Source organism: Carassius auratus, chromosome 12 (assembly GCF_003368295.1).
Source record: "Carassius auratus strain Wakin chromosome 12, ASM336829v1, whole genome shotgun sequence".
NCBI classification, from domain to species: Eukaryota; Metazoa; Chordata; class Actinopteri; order Cypriniformes; family Cyprinidae; genus Carassius; species Carassius auratus.
The window spans coordinates 17,868,719-17,887,144 of NC_039254.1; the positions used below are offsets into that span (position 1 = coordinate 17,868,719).

At 33.6% G+C, this 18,426-nt stretch overlaps 1 protein-coding gene across 4 annotated transcripts in view; it reads left to right on the plus strand.

The window, feature by feature from the left end:
* abcc3 (ATP-binding cassette, sub-family C (CFTR/MRP), member 3) overlaps positions 1 to 18,130 on the plus strand; it is a 60,318-nt gene extending 42,188 nt beyond the window's left edge. Inside the window, exons 19-31 of one of the 4 annotated variants that reach the window (XM_026277389.1) lie at positions 128 to 311; positions 1,206 to 1,320; positions 1,684 to 1,837; positions 1,959 to 2,166; positions 3,838 to 4,148; positions 10,528 to 10,727; positions 10,878 to 11,004; positions 11,497 to 11,598; positions 11,739 to 11,885; positions 12,930 to 13,088; positions 14,307 to 14,473; positions 15,296 to 15,490; positions 17,671 to 18,130. In XM_026277389.1, the coding sequence (XP_026133174.1) occupies positions 128 to 311; positions 1,206 to 1,320; positions 1,684 to 1,837; positions 1,959 to 2,166; positions 3,838 to 4,148; positions 10,528 to 10,727; positions 10,878 to 11,004; positions 11,497 to 11,598; positions 11,739 to 11,885; positions 12,930 to 13,088; positions 14,307 to 14,473; positions 15,296 to 15,490; positions 17,671 to 17,779 (2,178 nt within the window). In that variant the 3' untranslated portion in view covers positions 17,780 to 18,130. Of the gene's footprint in view, positions 1 to 127; positions 312 to 1,205; positions 1,321 to 1,683; positions 1,838 to 1,958; positions 2,167 to 3,837; positions 4,149 to 6,541; positions 7,213 to 10,527; positions 10,728 to 10,877; positions 11,005 to 11,496; positions 11,599 to 11,738; positions 11,886 to 12,929; positions 13,089 to 14,306; positions 14,474 to 15,295; positions 15,491 to 17,670 lie in introns of those variants that run through there. The other 3 variants (XM_026277388.1, XM_026277392.1, XM_026277390.1) reach the window with 3 other exon arrangements.
* Positions 18,131 to 18,426: the final 296 nt, after the last annotated feature.

The following is an 18,426-nucleotide window of genomic DNA, read 5'->3' on the forward strand; positions in this document are numbered from 1 at the left end:
GTGAACTAGCAGTGGTCAGGACAATGGTCTAACATTGACCCATGTATGAGATGCACTCTCATCTGTCACAGTCAGACTGATGTGATTTAGCAGATCAGGGTAAAGTAATGTGCTGTTCCTACTCCAGACGCGGATACTGGTGACCCACGGGATCAGCTTCCTGCCGCAGGTGGACAACATCCTGGTGATGGTGGACGGACACGTGTCAGAAATGGGCTCCTACCAGGATCTGCTGAAGCAGAATGGAGCTTTTGCAGAGTTCCTCAGAAACTACTCTCTCGAGGATATCATCGAAGACGATGAACTCATTGGTACATAAGAGAATTAGTCATTATTTATTATACATATTATAAAATATGGTCTTAAATATCTTGTATGTAAATATTAATATTTTTAAGTTATAATAAATATTATATATATATAGATGTGTGTATATTTGTAATATTTATTTTTATGTTATAATTTATATAATTTATAATTTATATTTTTATTTATTATTCATATATTTAGAGTTTTTTATTTAGTTGTAATATATTATCAAGTATTTTTTATTTTAACATTTATGTATAATTTTATTTATTAATTGGTAATACATAAGAAATATTTTTTCATTCATATATTTAGATAGTATTTATTTGTTTATAATACACATAAAATGTTTGTAATTGATATATTGATATATTTTTATTTGTAATACATATATTGGAATATTTATTATTTATATATTTAGATAATTTAGAGTATTTATTTGTTTATAATACATATTAATAAATAATTATTTATCTGTTTGTTGGTTACATATTTATTTATTTATACATATTATTAATTAAAATATTATTAATATATTTAGAAATAAAATAAAAAATTATAACTTTCATTTTGATCTTATAGAAGTTCACTTTGACACTTAATGGTTTTCCAGTTTTGTTGGCTGACAGATATTTCTAAATATTTTTATTTATTTATAATACATATTTATACATATTTGTAAAACATATATGAATTTTTTTTATTAAAAACATTTTTATTTTTATTTATTATTTTGTTCATCATTTTTTTGTAATACATATTACCATGTTATAAATGTTATTCACTATTAAATATGTATTTATATGTTTGTTTATTTATCTATAATATATGTATGACTCAGTATTGCTTAGTTTCGGTCTAACACTATGTTTTTCTGACTCCCGATGGTTGTTCAGTTTCATTGGTTGATGCTGATGAGGAGGAGGAGTTTCCTGAAGATGCTCTCAGTAATCACACAGATATGGTGGATAACGAGCCTGTAGTCAATGAGGCGCGCAGACACTTCATGAGGTACTCTCTGCCACTTGCTTTGGCTTTGTGAATCTGCTTTTACAAGCACTTCTGATGACAACAAATTTGGTTCTCGGCAAACACTGCTTTTATTTTTCGGTGACTTTATGATATGATACAATTATGACACAATGCAGTTTGCATGCTGTATATCCAGTTTACAACCACCTAATATCACATTCAGTGGAATATACAAAAAAAATAAATTATATACAACGGTTATATTTATTCCTGTTTGAATGTTTATAAATAAGCATCGTCCTATAGATGCATGCATGTGACAGGATTAATACATTTGGATTAAAAAACGCATGGGTGTTTGAGTTGGGATGTCCCATCAGTCTGTGCGTCTCTCTGTTGCAGGCAGATGAGCATCATGTCTAATGATCTGGAGAACCCAAAGAAAATGTCCCGGCGGCGGCGCTGCAGCGAGAGGAAGCACCCAGAGTCTCCGACCGAGAAGAAGGAGCTGAAGATGGACAAACTGATCCAGGCTGAGACGGCTGAGACCGGACGGGTTCGTGACTCCAGACCGCCCTCGTGTGGAGGACGAGAGTTTTGCACTTTTTAATGCTGTGAAATAACCCAAATATCTACTGTTAAGCACTTGTTTAGAGTGTTTTCTCTGTGTGTTGCAGGTGAAGTTTAAGGTGTATTGGGAGTATGCGAAGGCCGTGGGGCCGTTCCTGTCGGTCTTCATCTGTTTCCTGTACGGCTGCCAGAGCGCCGCCTCCATCGGAGCAAACTTCTGGCTGAGCGACTGGACGAACGACGCACAGAGCAACCGGACGCAGGACCAGGTGTCCATGAGGGTGGGGGTGTACGCCGCGCTGGGCATTTCACAAGGTACGGTCAGATACTAATGCTACGCTAATGCTAATCTAACGAGTCTCGTCTGAATGTGTCATTTAACCAAGCACAGAAATACTGACTACACATGGTCATAGCATTTCATTCACAACCACCTTAAAGGGACAGTTCACCCAAAAAATCAGAACAGTCTTATCAAACCCATTTACCGCTTCACTGGAATCAAAAAGGAGAAATAATGAAGATTCACTCGCTTCTGTTAAAGTGAGCATGTCTGTCAAACTTTAGAAACAGCTTAAAACACTTCAAATCTATTATTCTCCATCCTGCGTATTAAAACTGGTGCATCAGGCTTGTTTACAAAAAAAAAAAAACTATTCTAGACTGTATGTCAAGTTCAAGAAATCTTGTAAAATATTCAATTATGATAATTATATGATAATTATATTGATTATAATATATACAACTATGCATCTAATATAATTATAACTAAATGTTATGAATATTAAAATGTTATTAATAGTAAACCTTTAGGCAATATTAGAGGTTGTAAGTGTTGTGTGGTGCAACTCCACAAAAATGAGACATTTATGAAAATTTACTGTGATATTCATGATATTTGCAAAAATAACCTCTAAATATATATTTTTTAGTAGCTATTCATGTGTACACTTGCCTGTCTGGAAAATGTGGCATTTACCTTTTGGTTACACCGAAAAACATTAAAAAAATGTAAATAAATAAACAAAATGAGTTTTTTATTTAAATTTTACATTTTAAGAATTTTGATTAAAACATTAGTTTTCCTAAAAAATAAAAACATATAAAAAATAAAAACACATAAAAACAGCATTTTGGTACTGGGGATCGTAAATCATTTTAATAATGAGTTATTAACATACAGTACCAACCATTTTGGTATAAAAGTTGTCAAAATCATATGAATCTAATGTAAAAACAAAGAGTGCATAGCGAAAACTATGAAAATATTCCCTGACAACCTTTTTCCCATGAGCATCATTACACTATAGTGACTGTATTAACATGCAATAGCGTTGACAAAAAAAAAAAAGTTTAAAAATAAAACCTATATGCAAGACAGGACTCCATGTGTCTGAATGTATTAGGGTTGCCAGATGAGTTTAAATCCCCAAATACAACCTGGCAACCATTCAGACATATATGTTCCTGTGGCTCAGTGGTAGAGCATTGGGTTAGCAGCACAAGGTTGTGGGTTCGATTCCCAGGGAACACAGGTTAGTTAAAAAATGTATAGCCTGAATGCACTGTAAGTCGCTTTGAATAAATGCATAGATTTATTTTTAATTGAATTTAAATTGATTTATGCATTCTCAGTAGAAAAAGTGCTGATGACAAACAAAAAACAGGACTAAATATGATCAAAACTAGGCACATGTGTTTAAAAATCGTCGTTTTTATCCTCTATTGCGAATACAGCGTTGTTGGCCGATCGATTCTGTCATTATACGGTAAAGAGCTGCGTTCATTTCTCCTTTTGCGTTCCTCTGAAGTCGAGTGCTGTCATGCACCTGGTGTTTTTGTGTGAACTCGGTCCCTGTGTGTATTTGTGCTGAGGACTGTGCTCGTGTTTGTCTCCCGCTCTGTAGCTCTCTCGTATCCCACAATCCCCTGCAGGTGTGTGTAGTGTAGTGATGCTGTGCTCCTCCTCTGGTCTCTCTAACACAGGCGTCCTGGTTATGTTTTCCTCCTTTACTCTGGCTCTGGGGAAAATCCAGGCCGCACGCAAGCTGCACCAGACCCTGCTGGACAACAAATTTCACACGCCCCAGTCTTTCTTTGACACCACCCCCATAGGCCGGATCATCAACCGCTTCTCCAAGGACATTTACGTGATCGACGAGGTCCTCCCGTCCACCGTGCTCATGTTCCTGGGCACCTTCTTTGCCTCTGTGTCCACCATGATTGTTATCATTTGCAGTACGCCCATATTCGCGCTGGTCATTGGCCCTCTGGCTTTGATTTACTTCTTTGTGCAGGTATTTTTGCCCTTTTTTGCAGCTGTACACCGGTTCTGGATGAGAGCGGGATAACGTTTGCTTTTCAGTTCCCTTTCGAGGAGTATTTGAGCATGTGATTTCCAGGATATGGTACAGAGTCAGTCTGTGTAACACGTGTGATTTCTTCCTTCCTCTGTGTGAATATGGCTTTATTCAGACAGCGGGAAAATCTGATTTCTTAGTTGTTGTTTTGGGTTTTATTGCATGATTAAAATAACAGATTAACATTTATTCTGGCAATTAGGACACATCAATTTAAAATCACAGAAAATGTGCATTATTGCTCTACGCTGCAAAAACGCTTTTTTTTGTAAGCTTTTTTTTTTTTTTACATTGTTTGCTTGCATTAAAACACAACTGCTTTTAATGCAAGTAAACAGTGATTTAAAAAAAAAATTATCAGGACTTAAATAAGATCCTTCCCCGAATTTATGGAATTTTAAGACATCTTATATAATTTTAATTAGTATATTAATTTTAATAAATTTTTGTTTGGGTTAATTACATTTCTAGAGAAGCAAATGGTCTTAAAATGTTTATATCAAATGAATTTATTATTATAATATAATTAATAAAATTTATAAATTACATTTGTAATAAATTTTCCTGACCCGATTGACAATTTTTTTTCTTTATATATATATATATATATATATATATATATATATATATATATATATATATATATATATATATATAAAGAAAAAATGAAAAAACTTTTTTTTTTGTGCTAAGCTTAAAGCTAAACATTTGATGCATTTCCAAAAAGAAAAAAAAAAAAAAGAAAAAAAAAAAGTTTTTTCATTTTTTCTGTGCAGGTGTATATTAATTTAAGACTTAGTATCTTTATTTTGGAATTTTCTGATATTTATTGTTGAAAACAACAACAGAAATACTGAGTAAGAGAATCATACAAACAGTAGTTTAGAAGCATTTAATGCACAACAGTGTCTGGACACACACAGCTGATGTTATAACATGCAGAGATCAGATTTTCACGTGGTGTGAGCAAAGCCGTGTCTTGTGTGTCGTGTGTTTCCTGTTCCTCCCTCAGCGCCTGTTGCCCACTTCCTGCTTTGACTTCTGCTGCTGTCTGCTCTCACAATCACGCCCATTCATGAGCACAAACCATCACACAGTCACACACACACATGCACACAGGGACTCTGGGAGTGTCTGTCCGTCTCTGGTTTGTGCTTCACTAGCGCCCTCTGCTGATCATCAAACACAGCCACACTCCTCCAGTCACATCTGTGCTAGCCATCATCTTGTTCTTAGTTATTCAGATCAGTATCTGTGTCTTCTTTTCCAGTAAAAATGTCTTATCATTTACTTGAGGAAAAAAATGCTTTCTTGTTAAGTACCAAAAGGAGGAGTGAGTTTTTGTAAAAAATAAGGAGGAAATAAAATATTCTATATTCTTGTTTTAGACTTAAATTCACTGAAGTTTGATACATTTTGTTCAGAAAACAAGTCATTTTGCTTCTCAGGTAAATGTTTGGATAATTGTACTGGAGAATAGCACAAACATACTGAACATTTTATTTTATTTATTTTTATCTCAGTTGTTGCTTCCAGACAGCAACGACACAATATTAACATCTTTTGTTTAGCCTTTAGACAGATAAAGACCCAGGTAATCTCATCTCTCTAGTAGTTTCAGATCACATCTTAATCATATCTCAGAAAATGCTTTACACTACATTTCAAAAGCTTGAGGTCGGCAAGATTTTTTATGTTTTTGAAAGACTCTTCTGCTCACCAAGGCTGCGCTTATTATAGTAAAAATTCTGAAATATTATTGCAATTTAAAAGAGCTGTCCTCTATGTTAATATCAATTTAAAGTGTAATTTATTTCTGTGATGCTCCGCTGTATTTTCAGCATCATTCCTCCAGTCTTCAGTGTCACATGATCTTCAGAAATCTGAATAATATGATGATTTACATTTGATAAACATTTCTGATTATTATCAGTGTTGAAAACATTTGTGTGGAAACCATCATAGCTTTTACTTTTCATGATTCACAGATGAATAAAAAGTTCAGAAGAACGGCATTTATTCGAAACAGAAACACACTAATTACAGCCTAGATATTCAAAAGTATGCATTTATTTCTTACCGACCCCAAACTTTTGAACAGTTTTCATCGAAGCTACATTAAAATCTATGAAGGTTATAGTCATTAGAATGCTGAATTTGAAACACAACCAAAGCAGTTTTCTGACTTCCACACGAGTCTGTTTCTCTCCTAGATGAGTGGAGACGGTGCCTGCTTCTGTCAGTGTTACACACACACACACACGCACACACACACACACACACACGGTGCGAGGGCTGACCTCACTAACCCGTGTGCTGCCCTTCAACAGGTGCGCTGATTCTGGCCAACTGTTTACTGTGCCGGGCGTACAGCATGCTGAAGGCGGCCCACCAGACGCACCTCCACATGCTCCACGCCATTCTGAGGGCCCCGCAGGCCTTTTTCGAGGCCACACCCTCTGGGCGGGTCTTGAACCGCTTCAGCAAAGACGTGGACACAATAGACTCTGTCATTCCAGAAAATATTGATATCTGGATGCGCACTTTCTGGTACACAGTAAATGTGCTGATCGTATGCTCTGCCCTCACCCCTATGTTCCTCATAGTCATAGTGCCGTTAATGCTGTTCTATTGGTGGGTCCAGGTAAATAGGAACAAGTCTGCTAACTCATTAATACAGCATGCTAACATGTTGTTGTTGTTGATGTTGTGTTCTAGCTGCATTATCATTATGTGGTAGTGTTGTAGTGCGACACCGTGCGTGTGTGTGTGTGTGTGTGTGTGTGTGTGTGTGTGGTTTGGTCATTCTGTTGTAGTGTGCTCAGCGAGTCGCTCTCTGATCGTTTAGTCGTGGCTGTTCTTTACCCAAACATGCAGTATAGCACAAATCCTTGCGTTTTAGTTTCTATTAATATTCTGTATTATATCAACAGTATAACAATTTGAGTCAAAAGTAGTATTATTTTATTATAATTATTATTTTTAAGAATATTAAGTAGTATGCAATTTGTCTTATTATAGTATCTACTATATATGTTGTACTATTATACCATTATTTACTATCATTGCAATCATTTATTATTATTATTATTATTATAAAAAATACATTATTACAATAATTTGTTAAATCATATGCTATTAATACTATTACTAGTAATGATAATAATAATTCGTTTCGGGATATAATCGTTAACATTGTTACAGTAAATTATTATTATTATGTAATTATATGTTACTTCATTAAACTGTTATAAATAATAATAATAATTTTAACAGTTTTAATAAATGCTTTTTTGCAGTAGTTTATCAAATTATATTATATTGATACTACAACTAGTATTAATTATATTTGTTACTCTATTGTTTACGAAATTATTGTTAAATTCAATATTATTAAATTAAATTCATTATTAAAGGATTTAATGCAGCTGTCAGTACTATTACTAAATATTATTGTCATATAATTTAAATGTTGCAATAAATTATTATGATTAATGTAAAGTAGTAGTAATAAAAATAATTATTTATATATAAATATTTTTTATTATAATTATATAATAATATATGATTATATTATATCATATTTTATAATGTAATTAAATGATTATTTATTATTTTTTATTTATTTTATCAATTAATTTCTTAGTACTTTTGCATATAGTAAACAGTATATTCCTCGTAAACTTCATATTCCATATTATCAATCATAATATGAGAATGACTCATTTTTTTTAAGTAATACAGGCAGGTAAAGAACAGCCTTTTACTGTGGAGTTAGCTTTAGCAGGAGTAGAAGTGAAGTGATTTGTCTTGTACTGAAGATGGTTTGAAGTGTTTTGCTGTGCTGCATCTCATCACTTGATCAGTCTGATCTCCATCACATCACATCAGCGTTCACACTGCTCTAACACTAACAGTGTAGCGTTTAGCTGACAGTACTAATGCTAGCGCTCTTAACAGACAGGACTTTAACTTGTTCCTGCAGTTATTTTAATGAAAGAACTGGGGATGTGAGAGGGTCCACGAGTAAGAAGTGGATTTGGAGGTGTGTCCCGCTATTAAAGGAACAGTTCAGACAAAGATTCATAAAAAGTGTGCTCACCCTAAAGCCATCCGAGTTTATTTCTTCATCAGATTTGGAGAAATGTCATCAGTGTCTCATCAATGGATGCTCTGCAGTGAATGGGTGCCGTCAGAATGAGAGCTGATAAAAACATCACAATAATCCACAGTACTCCAGTCCATTTTTTTTTTTCACTGGAGGAAACATTACAATGGATTAGGGACTCCTAATTTATATAAAACTTTTTAAAATTACTCTTAATGATTGATTTATTTTTTACAAACACACAGGTTTTGTCTTCTCCAGAAATTAACTGATGGACTGGAGTGCTGTGGATTATTGTGATGTTTTTATCAGACTCTCATTCTGACGGCACCCATTCACTGCAGAGCATCCATTGATGAGACACTGATGCAATGCTACATTTCTCCAAACCTGATGAAGAAACAAACTCATCCCAATCTCAGATAGCCTGAGCGTGAGCACATTTTAAGCTAATGAAAGTTTTTGGGCGACCTGTTCCTTACTAATATTTAAGCTACTAACAACATAGTGTTAAATTCTGCTTAACCTGTTCAAGTAGTTGAAAGGAAAACAGCATTACGGTGATAACAAAAATATCGTGTAACATCTGCTACTGTATAATAATGAAGTTTTTTAAGATAGTGTTTCAGATGTAACTTTGGTGCAGTTCTGGTCTACTGTGATTCTCAAGATGTTTAATTCAGTAAAATTCCAATCTCTCATTGCATTATTTTAACTTGGTCTTGCATCCCTCCTGATTATAATTTAATTTCACACACAGTCTCTCTTTGACGTATTGCTTTGGCCTTGCATGGCTCTGACTGGCTTTCTATATTTTCTATGCGATGACTAAATGAATCACTTGCTGCATGCAACCAAAATATCAAATGCATTCTTTTAAATTCTCACTGATTTCATTATACACACAAACACAGGAACGCACGAAGCCAAACCAAACACTACGACATTATGATAGTGTTTGATCCCGTTTACATTTGATCCCTTAATGTGAACATTGTTTTGATATATTTGGATGTTTAAAGATAGCCATATCATGTTTTGTTAAATGTTGTTTGATAACTGATTAAAAGCGAGGATTCCAGAAACTAAATTAAACTGTAAATTAAAATTTGGACATCGTGGTTTGTCTGAACGAAGGAATGTTTGCATTATCTAGAATCCCATACAGTTTATTATAAGTAATCTTGTATCTTTTAAATTATTCCTCAAGGACACATTCAGTTTATCAAAGACATTTCTAATGTTGCAAAAGATTTCGGTTTCAAACAAATACTGTGAACTTTCTATTCATCGAAGAATCCTGAAACGCATCACAGTTTCTGCAAAAATATAATGTAGCATAACTGTTTTCAACATTAAACATAATCATAAATGATTCAGCAAATCTGAATATAAGAATGATTTCTGAAGATCATGTGACACTGAAGACTGAAGTAATGATGCTGAAATAGTTTACTTTTAATCAGCAGAACACGCATCTGTCAGAAACAGACCCCAAACTGTATTCTGCATAAGACAAAAGAGAAATTTCCATTGATATTTGCATTGGAGGGCAAACTGAAAATGTCCACCGTATTACCGTATTTTTCGGACTATAAGTCGCACCTGAGTATAAGTCGCATCAGTCCAAAAATACGTCATGATGAGGAAAAAAACATATATAAGTCGCACTGAACTATAAGTCACATTTAGAACCAAGAACCAAGAGAAAACATTACCGTCTCCAGCCTCGAGAGGGCGCTCTGTGTTCAGTGTAGACTACAGGAGAACTGAGCAGCATAGAGTGCCCTCTGGTGGCTGTGGACGGTAATGTCTTCTATTGGTTCATTTGTCTTAGTTAATTTCTCTTGGCTCATGTCAAATTAATTTTATAGTCCGGAAAATACGGTATATAGAAGCTTTTGGCCACCATAAAATAATTTCCATTCATTTTTCTCTTACTGACCAAACTTTCCTATGGAGTTCAGACAAACTGAACAATATTAAGTCATTGTTCTTGACTGAAGTGCATTTAATGCCTTTAACTTTAAAGCCTTAATTAAAAAGACTTGAGAAGCAAGAAAACTGCATGTTGCCAGTCAAATGATGAGAATCCTCGCTCATTTGTATATTTTTGTATATGTAATATTCCTGTTGTATGCTGTACATATATATATGATGTTGTTGTAACAGCATCGTGTTTATTTCTCTCCCTGGTTTCCTCTCTAGAGGTTTTATGTAGCCACGTCTCGGCAGCTTAAGAGACTGGAGTCTGTCAGTAGGTCTCCTATATATTCTCATTTTTCGGAGACCATCACAGGCACTAGCGTGATCCGCGCCTACGGGCGAAACGCTGCCTTTGTTCTCATGAGCGATATGAAAGTGGATGAGAACCAAAAGAGTTACTACCCTGGTATTGTTTCCAACAGGTAGGTTTGGTCTCGCTCTCGTTTGGATGCATGCATGTTTTTATTCGTTAGCCTCTGCTTCACAGAAAATAACACACTTGCGCTTTTACTGGAAATGTCTTTGTGAATTCAGTGTCGAGTCGTGACGGTGTTGTGTTTGGATGCACACAGGTGGTTGGGGGTTCGCATCGAGTTTATCGGCAATTGCATTGTGCTGTTTGCTGCTCTGTTTGCTGTGATTGGGAAGGACAAACTCAGCCCCGGATTGGTCGGTCTGTCCGTGTCATATGCTCTTCAGGTGAAATCACATTCATAATGTTCTGTATAATAATCATAACATGCACCTTTTTTTTACTGTATTTTATTATAACTGCATCTCCTGATGCTCGAAAACGTATCGCAGGACTTACGAGAAACACTGTACTGTGTGTTTTTATTTGTGAAAAAGTCTCTTCTGCTTATTTGCTCAAAAATACTTTACTGTCACTTTTGATCAATTTAATGCATCCTATTAGTTCTGACTGTATTTCTGATCAAATAAATGCAGCCTTGGTTTGCAGAAGAACTAACACAAAAACTTTTCTTTTGTCTGGTTGTTAATGCATTTTTAAATCTAATTCTTTTATCCAAAGCAACTTGAAATAGAAAAGCGTACGCATTTCATCACAGAGCCAACAATATTCACTCGATACAATGTCACGTTTATTATAAGCTAGATTACGAAAAAGAGAAGTGCAATGTTTTGGTGCAAATAAAATCTGCATCAACGATTGCTATTTCTGCTGAACAGGTCACCATGTCCCTGAACTGGATGGTGAGGATGACCTCTGACCTCGAGAGCAACATAGTAGCAGTGGAGCGAGTGAAGGAGTATTCAGAGACGCAGACTGAGGTACACATCCACCGTCATCATATAATCATTTCCCTAGGGTTCAGAAATCATCTGCATGAGCAAGACTTTGAATATCAGTATTAAAGCTGGTGCAGTAGACAGCAGGAGCTGATTGTGAGGCATTGAAATCGAACCCGTAGGCTCCATGGATAGTGAAGGACAAGCAGCCTCCTCCGGACTGGCCTCCGAAGGGGAACGTGGAGTTCGTAGACTACAGCGTGAGGTATCGCGAGGGACTGGACCTGGTGCTGAGGAACGTCTCGCTGAAGGTCAAAGGAGGAGAGAAGGTGAGCATTGACCTGTTACTTCACCCGGAGTACTGTAAAGAGGGATGATTATTAGGATCACCATGTGACTCTTTTTCCACATCACAGTGATTGCTAAAGCCTTTACACATCTTTGAAGAAGAACATTAAAGAATCAGAACATTTGCAAAAATTTGCCATGAATTATACTAATCATTGCATTTAGTATATTGTGTAATTTTGAGTTTATATCGTAATTAGGACTTTTTTTCTCAGAAATGCATATTTATATTTTGTGATTTTTAGTTTGCATCTCAAATGTTTAACTCAGAATTGCATGCATAATGTGTAATTTTGAGTATATCAAGAAATGCACTTGTATTTTGAGTGTGTATATAATAATTATGACCTGCGGATTTATATCTTGCACATTTTATTTATTTATTATATATCAAGATAATTGCTAAAAAAGATTTGTGCATTTATATCTTTGTTTATATGTCATCATTTGACTTTTTTCTCAGAAATGCACATTTATTTATATAATGCAATGTTGAGTTTATATCATAATTATGACCGTTTTCTCATAATTTAACATTTATATCTTGCCATTTTTAGTTTCTATCTCATAATCATGTCCTTTTTCTAAAATGCAGATTTATATCCTGCAATTTTGAGTTTATATCTCAAAATTATGATTTTTTTTCTCAGAAATGCAATATTTATATCTTGCAATTTTTAGTTTGTATCACAAATATTTAACCGTTTTCTCAGAATTGCATTTATGATGTGTAATTTTGAGTTTATATCTCACGAATATGATTTGTTTTCTCAGATCTGCACATTTATATATTGCAATTTTGAGTTATATCTCATAATTTTGACCGTTTTTTTCACAATTGCACATTAATGTAATAAAGAATCTTAAATACTGTTGCACTTCCCTTCTTCTCCATGACAAGCGGGCGTCAGGAACAGGAAATGATTGGTTTACAGGCCACCCGCATTATTTGTGTGTTCCTTTACGCATCACATAAGCAGTGTTTGATGGTTTGAGTTCCTAACTGGATGCGTGTGTCTCTTCAGATCGGTATCGTCGGACGGACAGGTGCTGGAAAGTCCTCCATGACTCTGTGTCTGTTTCGTCTGCTGGAGGCGGCGGATGGAGAGATCGTGATCGACGAGGTGAAGATCTCTGAGATCGGCCTGCACGACCTCCGCTCCAAACTCACCATCATCCCTCAGGTGACTCTTTTGGCTTTTTCCTGGGCTTTGTTGGTGGTAAAGCATCTGTTTTAATTTAAGCACAGCTTGGGAATGGTGTTTACTGCTGTGTTAGCACTGCACTCATGATGGCTCAGCAGAAAAAGCTCATTTCCCCATTCAGAGCCATAAAGCGGTTGATAGTGATTTTGATGCCAAAGCACCTTCAGGCTCACTAAACTCTGGCTAATTAGCCTGTTATAAACTAATGGCCTGTTAGCTTGTGTCCAGATTATTAACATGTTGTTTGTTTTCTCTAGTAAAACCTGTTCTTAACCTCATTTCACCTTTTAACAGTTGCTGAAATGCTGCAGTGTTTTAATGTGTTTTGCTCAGCACCATTCATTATTCACAGCGATGACAGGACAGCAGTTTTATTCAAATTCTGTATATATTTAAAGTATTCAAATATATATCAAATATATATATATATATATATATATATATATATATATATATGTATATATGTAAATATTTTTTTAATTAATTTGCATTAATAGCAGGAGCTTATTTTAATTATTATATTTTAATTTTATTCAATAAGTAATTTATTTTTTCACATATATTAGCTCATAAACAATACAGCATTTGTTAAATATTGAGTTTAATGAAGTTAAATATTGCATTTTCCTTTTAATTGATTTGTATTAATAGCAATTATTTAATTTATAGTTTAATATAATTGTATATATTATTTATTTAGTAAATAAAATATTATTTAACATGGGCAGCTATAAATTCAGCAGTACAGCATTAGTTAAATATTTTCTTTTTTAATTCAAATATGAATTAATGTTATTACATTTTCCTTTTTTAATTAATTTAATTTAATTAATTTATTATAATTATGTATATTATTTAATAAGATATTATTTAACTGTGACAGCTATAAATTCAAGTTAATATTTAGTTCAGTAAAGTTAAATCCAATGTATGTTTAAAAAAAAAATCTAATGTATGTTAATGTTAATTTTCTTTTTTTTTTATTAATTTGCATTAATAGCAGGAATTCATGCTGCTTATATTTATTTAATTTATTAATTAATAATAATTTTGACAATATGCTTGAGGCCTTCCATTCACATTAATTCATGCTGATGATAAATAAATGCTGTTTAAGTGAGTTTAATGGTTATAAATGTTTTGTGTAACACAGTATCTGACAGTGCAGTGTATTGTGTTATTGATGTGTGTTTGCAGGAGCCCGTCCTGTTCTCTGGGACTCTGCGGATGAACCTCGATCCCTTTGAGAAATACAGTGATGAAGAAGTGTGGAAAGTGCTGGAACTCTCTCATCTGAAGAAGTTTGTCAGCAACCAGACGTCCAAACTGGACCTGGAGTGCTCTGAAGGAGGAGAAAACCTCAGGTACAAGCAGGAGCAATACAGCTATATGGGCTGTGCATTACATCACAACATATTTATTAAAAAAACACTGTTATTTTAACCTTTTAAGTCATTTTTGACTGGTTGTTTAAATATTTGACCTTCTTCAGAATGGGACTTCTTCACTTGATGCGTGAACATAAACATGAAAAAAAGAAATAGTCACGCTTACATTTCTAATGAAATCATTTGTACTGCGCCCAAACAAAATCGTACTTTTTCATTCTAAAGTTTTTTTTTTTTTTTTATGTCAACTTCAAATTTGAAACACAACTTTATTCATAGCTTTGTTTTTCAAACAGTTTAGACTGAAACATGTTAAGTAAATATTTAATGTAAAATGTAAAGATAGTATATGCATTTTTTATAATAATAAACTTCTGTAACTTTTTTTTTGCTATTGTCTTCTTTAAAACGAGACAAAACTTGAGTCTGATTGAATACATATAAATATAAATTAAATATAACAAATATTAATATATATTTTATTTGATATAGATAATTTAATATGAATTAGTACAATAAAGTAAATACAAAATATTAAATAAAAAACTTTATCAAAATTAAAAAGTACATTCTTTTCAGTGAAATAAACTAATGAATGAATAAATAAATGAATGAATGAATGAATGAATAAATGATTGCATAAATGAATAAATGAATAAATGAATAAATTAATGGACTGCCACAAAAGCAGTTCAGGCAAAAAAGGCACTAGTTCATGCACAATTAGTTTCTCTATATTTGCTGTAAGTGTGGTGCATTATGAGTGTGTTTATGTATAGCGTGTTGTTGTGTGTTCAGTGTGGGTCAGAGGCAGCTGGTGTGTTTAGCGCGAGCTTTACTGAGGAAGACCAGGATCCTGGTCCTGGATGAAGCCACGGCTGCCGTCGATCTGGAGACGGACGATCTCATCCAGTCCACCATCCGCACACAGTTCGAGGACTGCACCGTTTTCACCATCGCTCACAGACTCAACACTATCATGGACTACACCAGGTACATCCAATCACACAAACACAATTCTCATTTCTTACTACACTTGAGCTGCAGATTCCACAAATACGGTCTGCTTCACTTGGACCACGTCACATTTTCTCACAAAAAAAGAGGATGCATTCTATAGCATTTTTGCATTTGACGATCACTTGTTGAGTGAAATAGTCTTATATTCTCTCATAATCAGCAGAAAAACACCTTTTTTTGCAAATATTTAATTATACATTTTAAATACTCTGTTTTTACATTGGACTTTGTTTTGGTAAGTGTAGTTAATCTGTTATTGCATTGCATTTATTATTAAAGTAATACTGATTCATAAGTTCTTTGACCAGAGTAATAATAATCATGAATGGCATTTGGCACATGATGAAATAGCAGAAAATTGTATGTATATATATATTTTTTTTATGTCAAATGTATTTTATTTGCAATTTCAAAGTATTCATAAATAATAATGCATCACTAATTTTTCATAATTTTGAGCGAGCTAACATTGAATAATTATTTTTCCAGATGCACGTTATTTTTCTCATTTTTGGCATCACTGACAGATGCAGCACAAACTCAGCTCTGTTATAGTTATTTTCGCTTTAAGTAAAGCTTTTATGATATCAGAAGTTTTGATACCATTCATATAATTCTTGTCATCAGTTTTAATATTATAAACTCTAATAATAACCTAACTTACGTAAAAGAAAATCTCTCAAGCTTACTGAAGACAAATAAACAGTAGGATAAAATACGAACATAGAAACAAATTAAAGGACAAAAACTACAAGAATAAAGACACTAATGAAATAGACTTATGTGAAAAACTTCAAGCACTAGAAATAAGAACTTAAATTCTTTTCTGAATTGCAAGTAATAAAGTCAAATTCTGAGGGGAAAAAAAAAACAGTTTCTTACAATTCTGACTTTATTTCTCAGAATTGTGTGATATGAACTCTCAATTCTGAGAAACAAACTATCTAAAAATTAAATCATGCAATTATGATTCTCAGTTTATATCTCAATTCTGAGGGGAGAAAAAAATCAAAATTTTGAGACAAAATGTAAGAATTGTGCAATTTTAAAAAGTCCCAAATACCTATTTCTTTATTAATTGGCAGAAATACAATTACATACAAAAGTGATTTGAGTCGAAAGCAGTGAGATATTTTCTCTTTTATTGTTTGAATAACATTAATGACAGCAGCAGGCTTATTAGGCTCCTGTCACTTTAAGACCTAATGCACGGATCTAGTATACTGACAAATTTGCGCAATTCTGACTTTTATATTTCAAAATTCTGACTTTTATATTTCAAAATTCTGACTTTTGTCTCACAATTTCGCATTCTTTTTGTCAGAATTTTGACACAGTATAAACTTGCAAGTAATAAAGTCAAATTCTGAGGGGGGGGGGATATTTTCTTATAGTTGTGAGTTTATATCTCACAATTCTGACTTTATTTTCAGAATTGTGTAATATGAACTGTCAATTCTGAGAAACAAAGTATCTCAAATTAAATCATGCAATTATGATTTTCAGTTTATATCTCAATTTTGAGGGGATAAAAAAATTTAAGAATTGTGTGATAAAAAGTCCCAAATACCCATATATTTATTAATTGGTGGAAATACATTCCATACGAAAAGGATTTGAGTTGAATTTCTCTTTTATTGTTTGAATTACATTAATGACAGCAGCAGGCTTATTAGGCTGCTGTCACTTTAAGACCTAATGCACGGATCTAATATACTGACAAAATTGCAGAATTCTGACTTCTTTTTGTCAGAATTTTGAGATATAAACTTGTAATTGCAAGTAATAAAGTCAAATTCTGAGGGGGGAAAAACTGTTTTCTTACAATTGTGAGTTTATATCTCACAATTTTAACTTTATTATATAGTCGCAGTGAGATATTTTCTCTTTTATTGTTTGAATAAGATTAATGACAGCAGCAGGCTTATTAGGCTGCTGTCACTTTAAGACCTAATGCACGGATCTAATATACACTTGACACTCTTGCATTTTCTTTCTCAACTATTTACCTTCACTTAAGACATAAACAGCTGTGTGTACAACTCATTTATTAGGTGTGAGCCCAGTAATGCATGTCTAGCAGTATCTAGCAGTATATCGCCAAGCCATATCATTCTTCTGAAGGCGGTGCATGTGCGTTTCTCTTGTGACAGGGTGCTGGTTTTGGACAAGGGACAGATTGCAGAGTTCGACACACCGACTAACCTGATCGCTCAGAAAGGAATCTTCTATGGGATGGCTAAAGACGCGGGTCTGGTGTGAGCCGCTATGCTGTAAACCGCAGTGCCTTCACACAGTATCACACACACACAGTGCCAGTGAATGTAATGTTGTTTTGTTTTTACTCAACAGCGAAAGCTACATCTAGGATCTTTTATTGTTTTTACATTATTGTTGTTTTTTCTATGACTACAGTGCCACTGTTACTGAACGAGTCGTTTCATGACCAAGCAGTCTATTTTTGTACTGTATTATTTAAGTCACTTTTTGAAGTTGTTCATTAGGGAAGATTTCTGTGTGATTCCTTTTGTAAACCAAATCTGTAAAAACTTGAATTCTGTTAGCAGAATTGGAGTATTGTTGCATTTATTAAAAAAAATAAGTAATACTGTTTCTATGTGTATCCTGGAAATTCTGTGTCCAAAAGTCATTTTTATTTTCGTTCATAAACATCCTTTTTGGAGTGCCACTTTTATATTTTAATTTATATGTTTTTAGTGCATTTACATTTACAATTAATTGTAACTTATTTTAAATATTATTTTTGATCTCTGATTGCTGTAAACTCATAAACAATACAGCATGATACTGAATTTTTCATAGTTTTGAAAAAACTTCATTTATGCTAGCCACCTATAAATTATAATTATAATATTACTACTTATAAGTATTATTATTATCACTATACT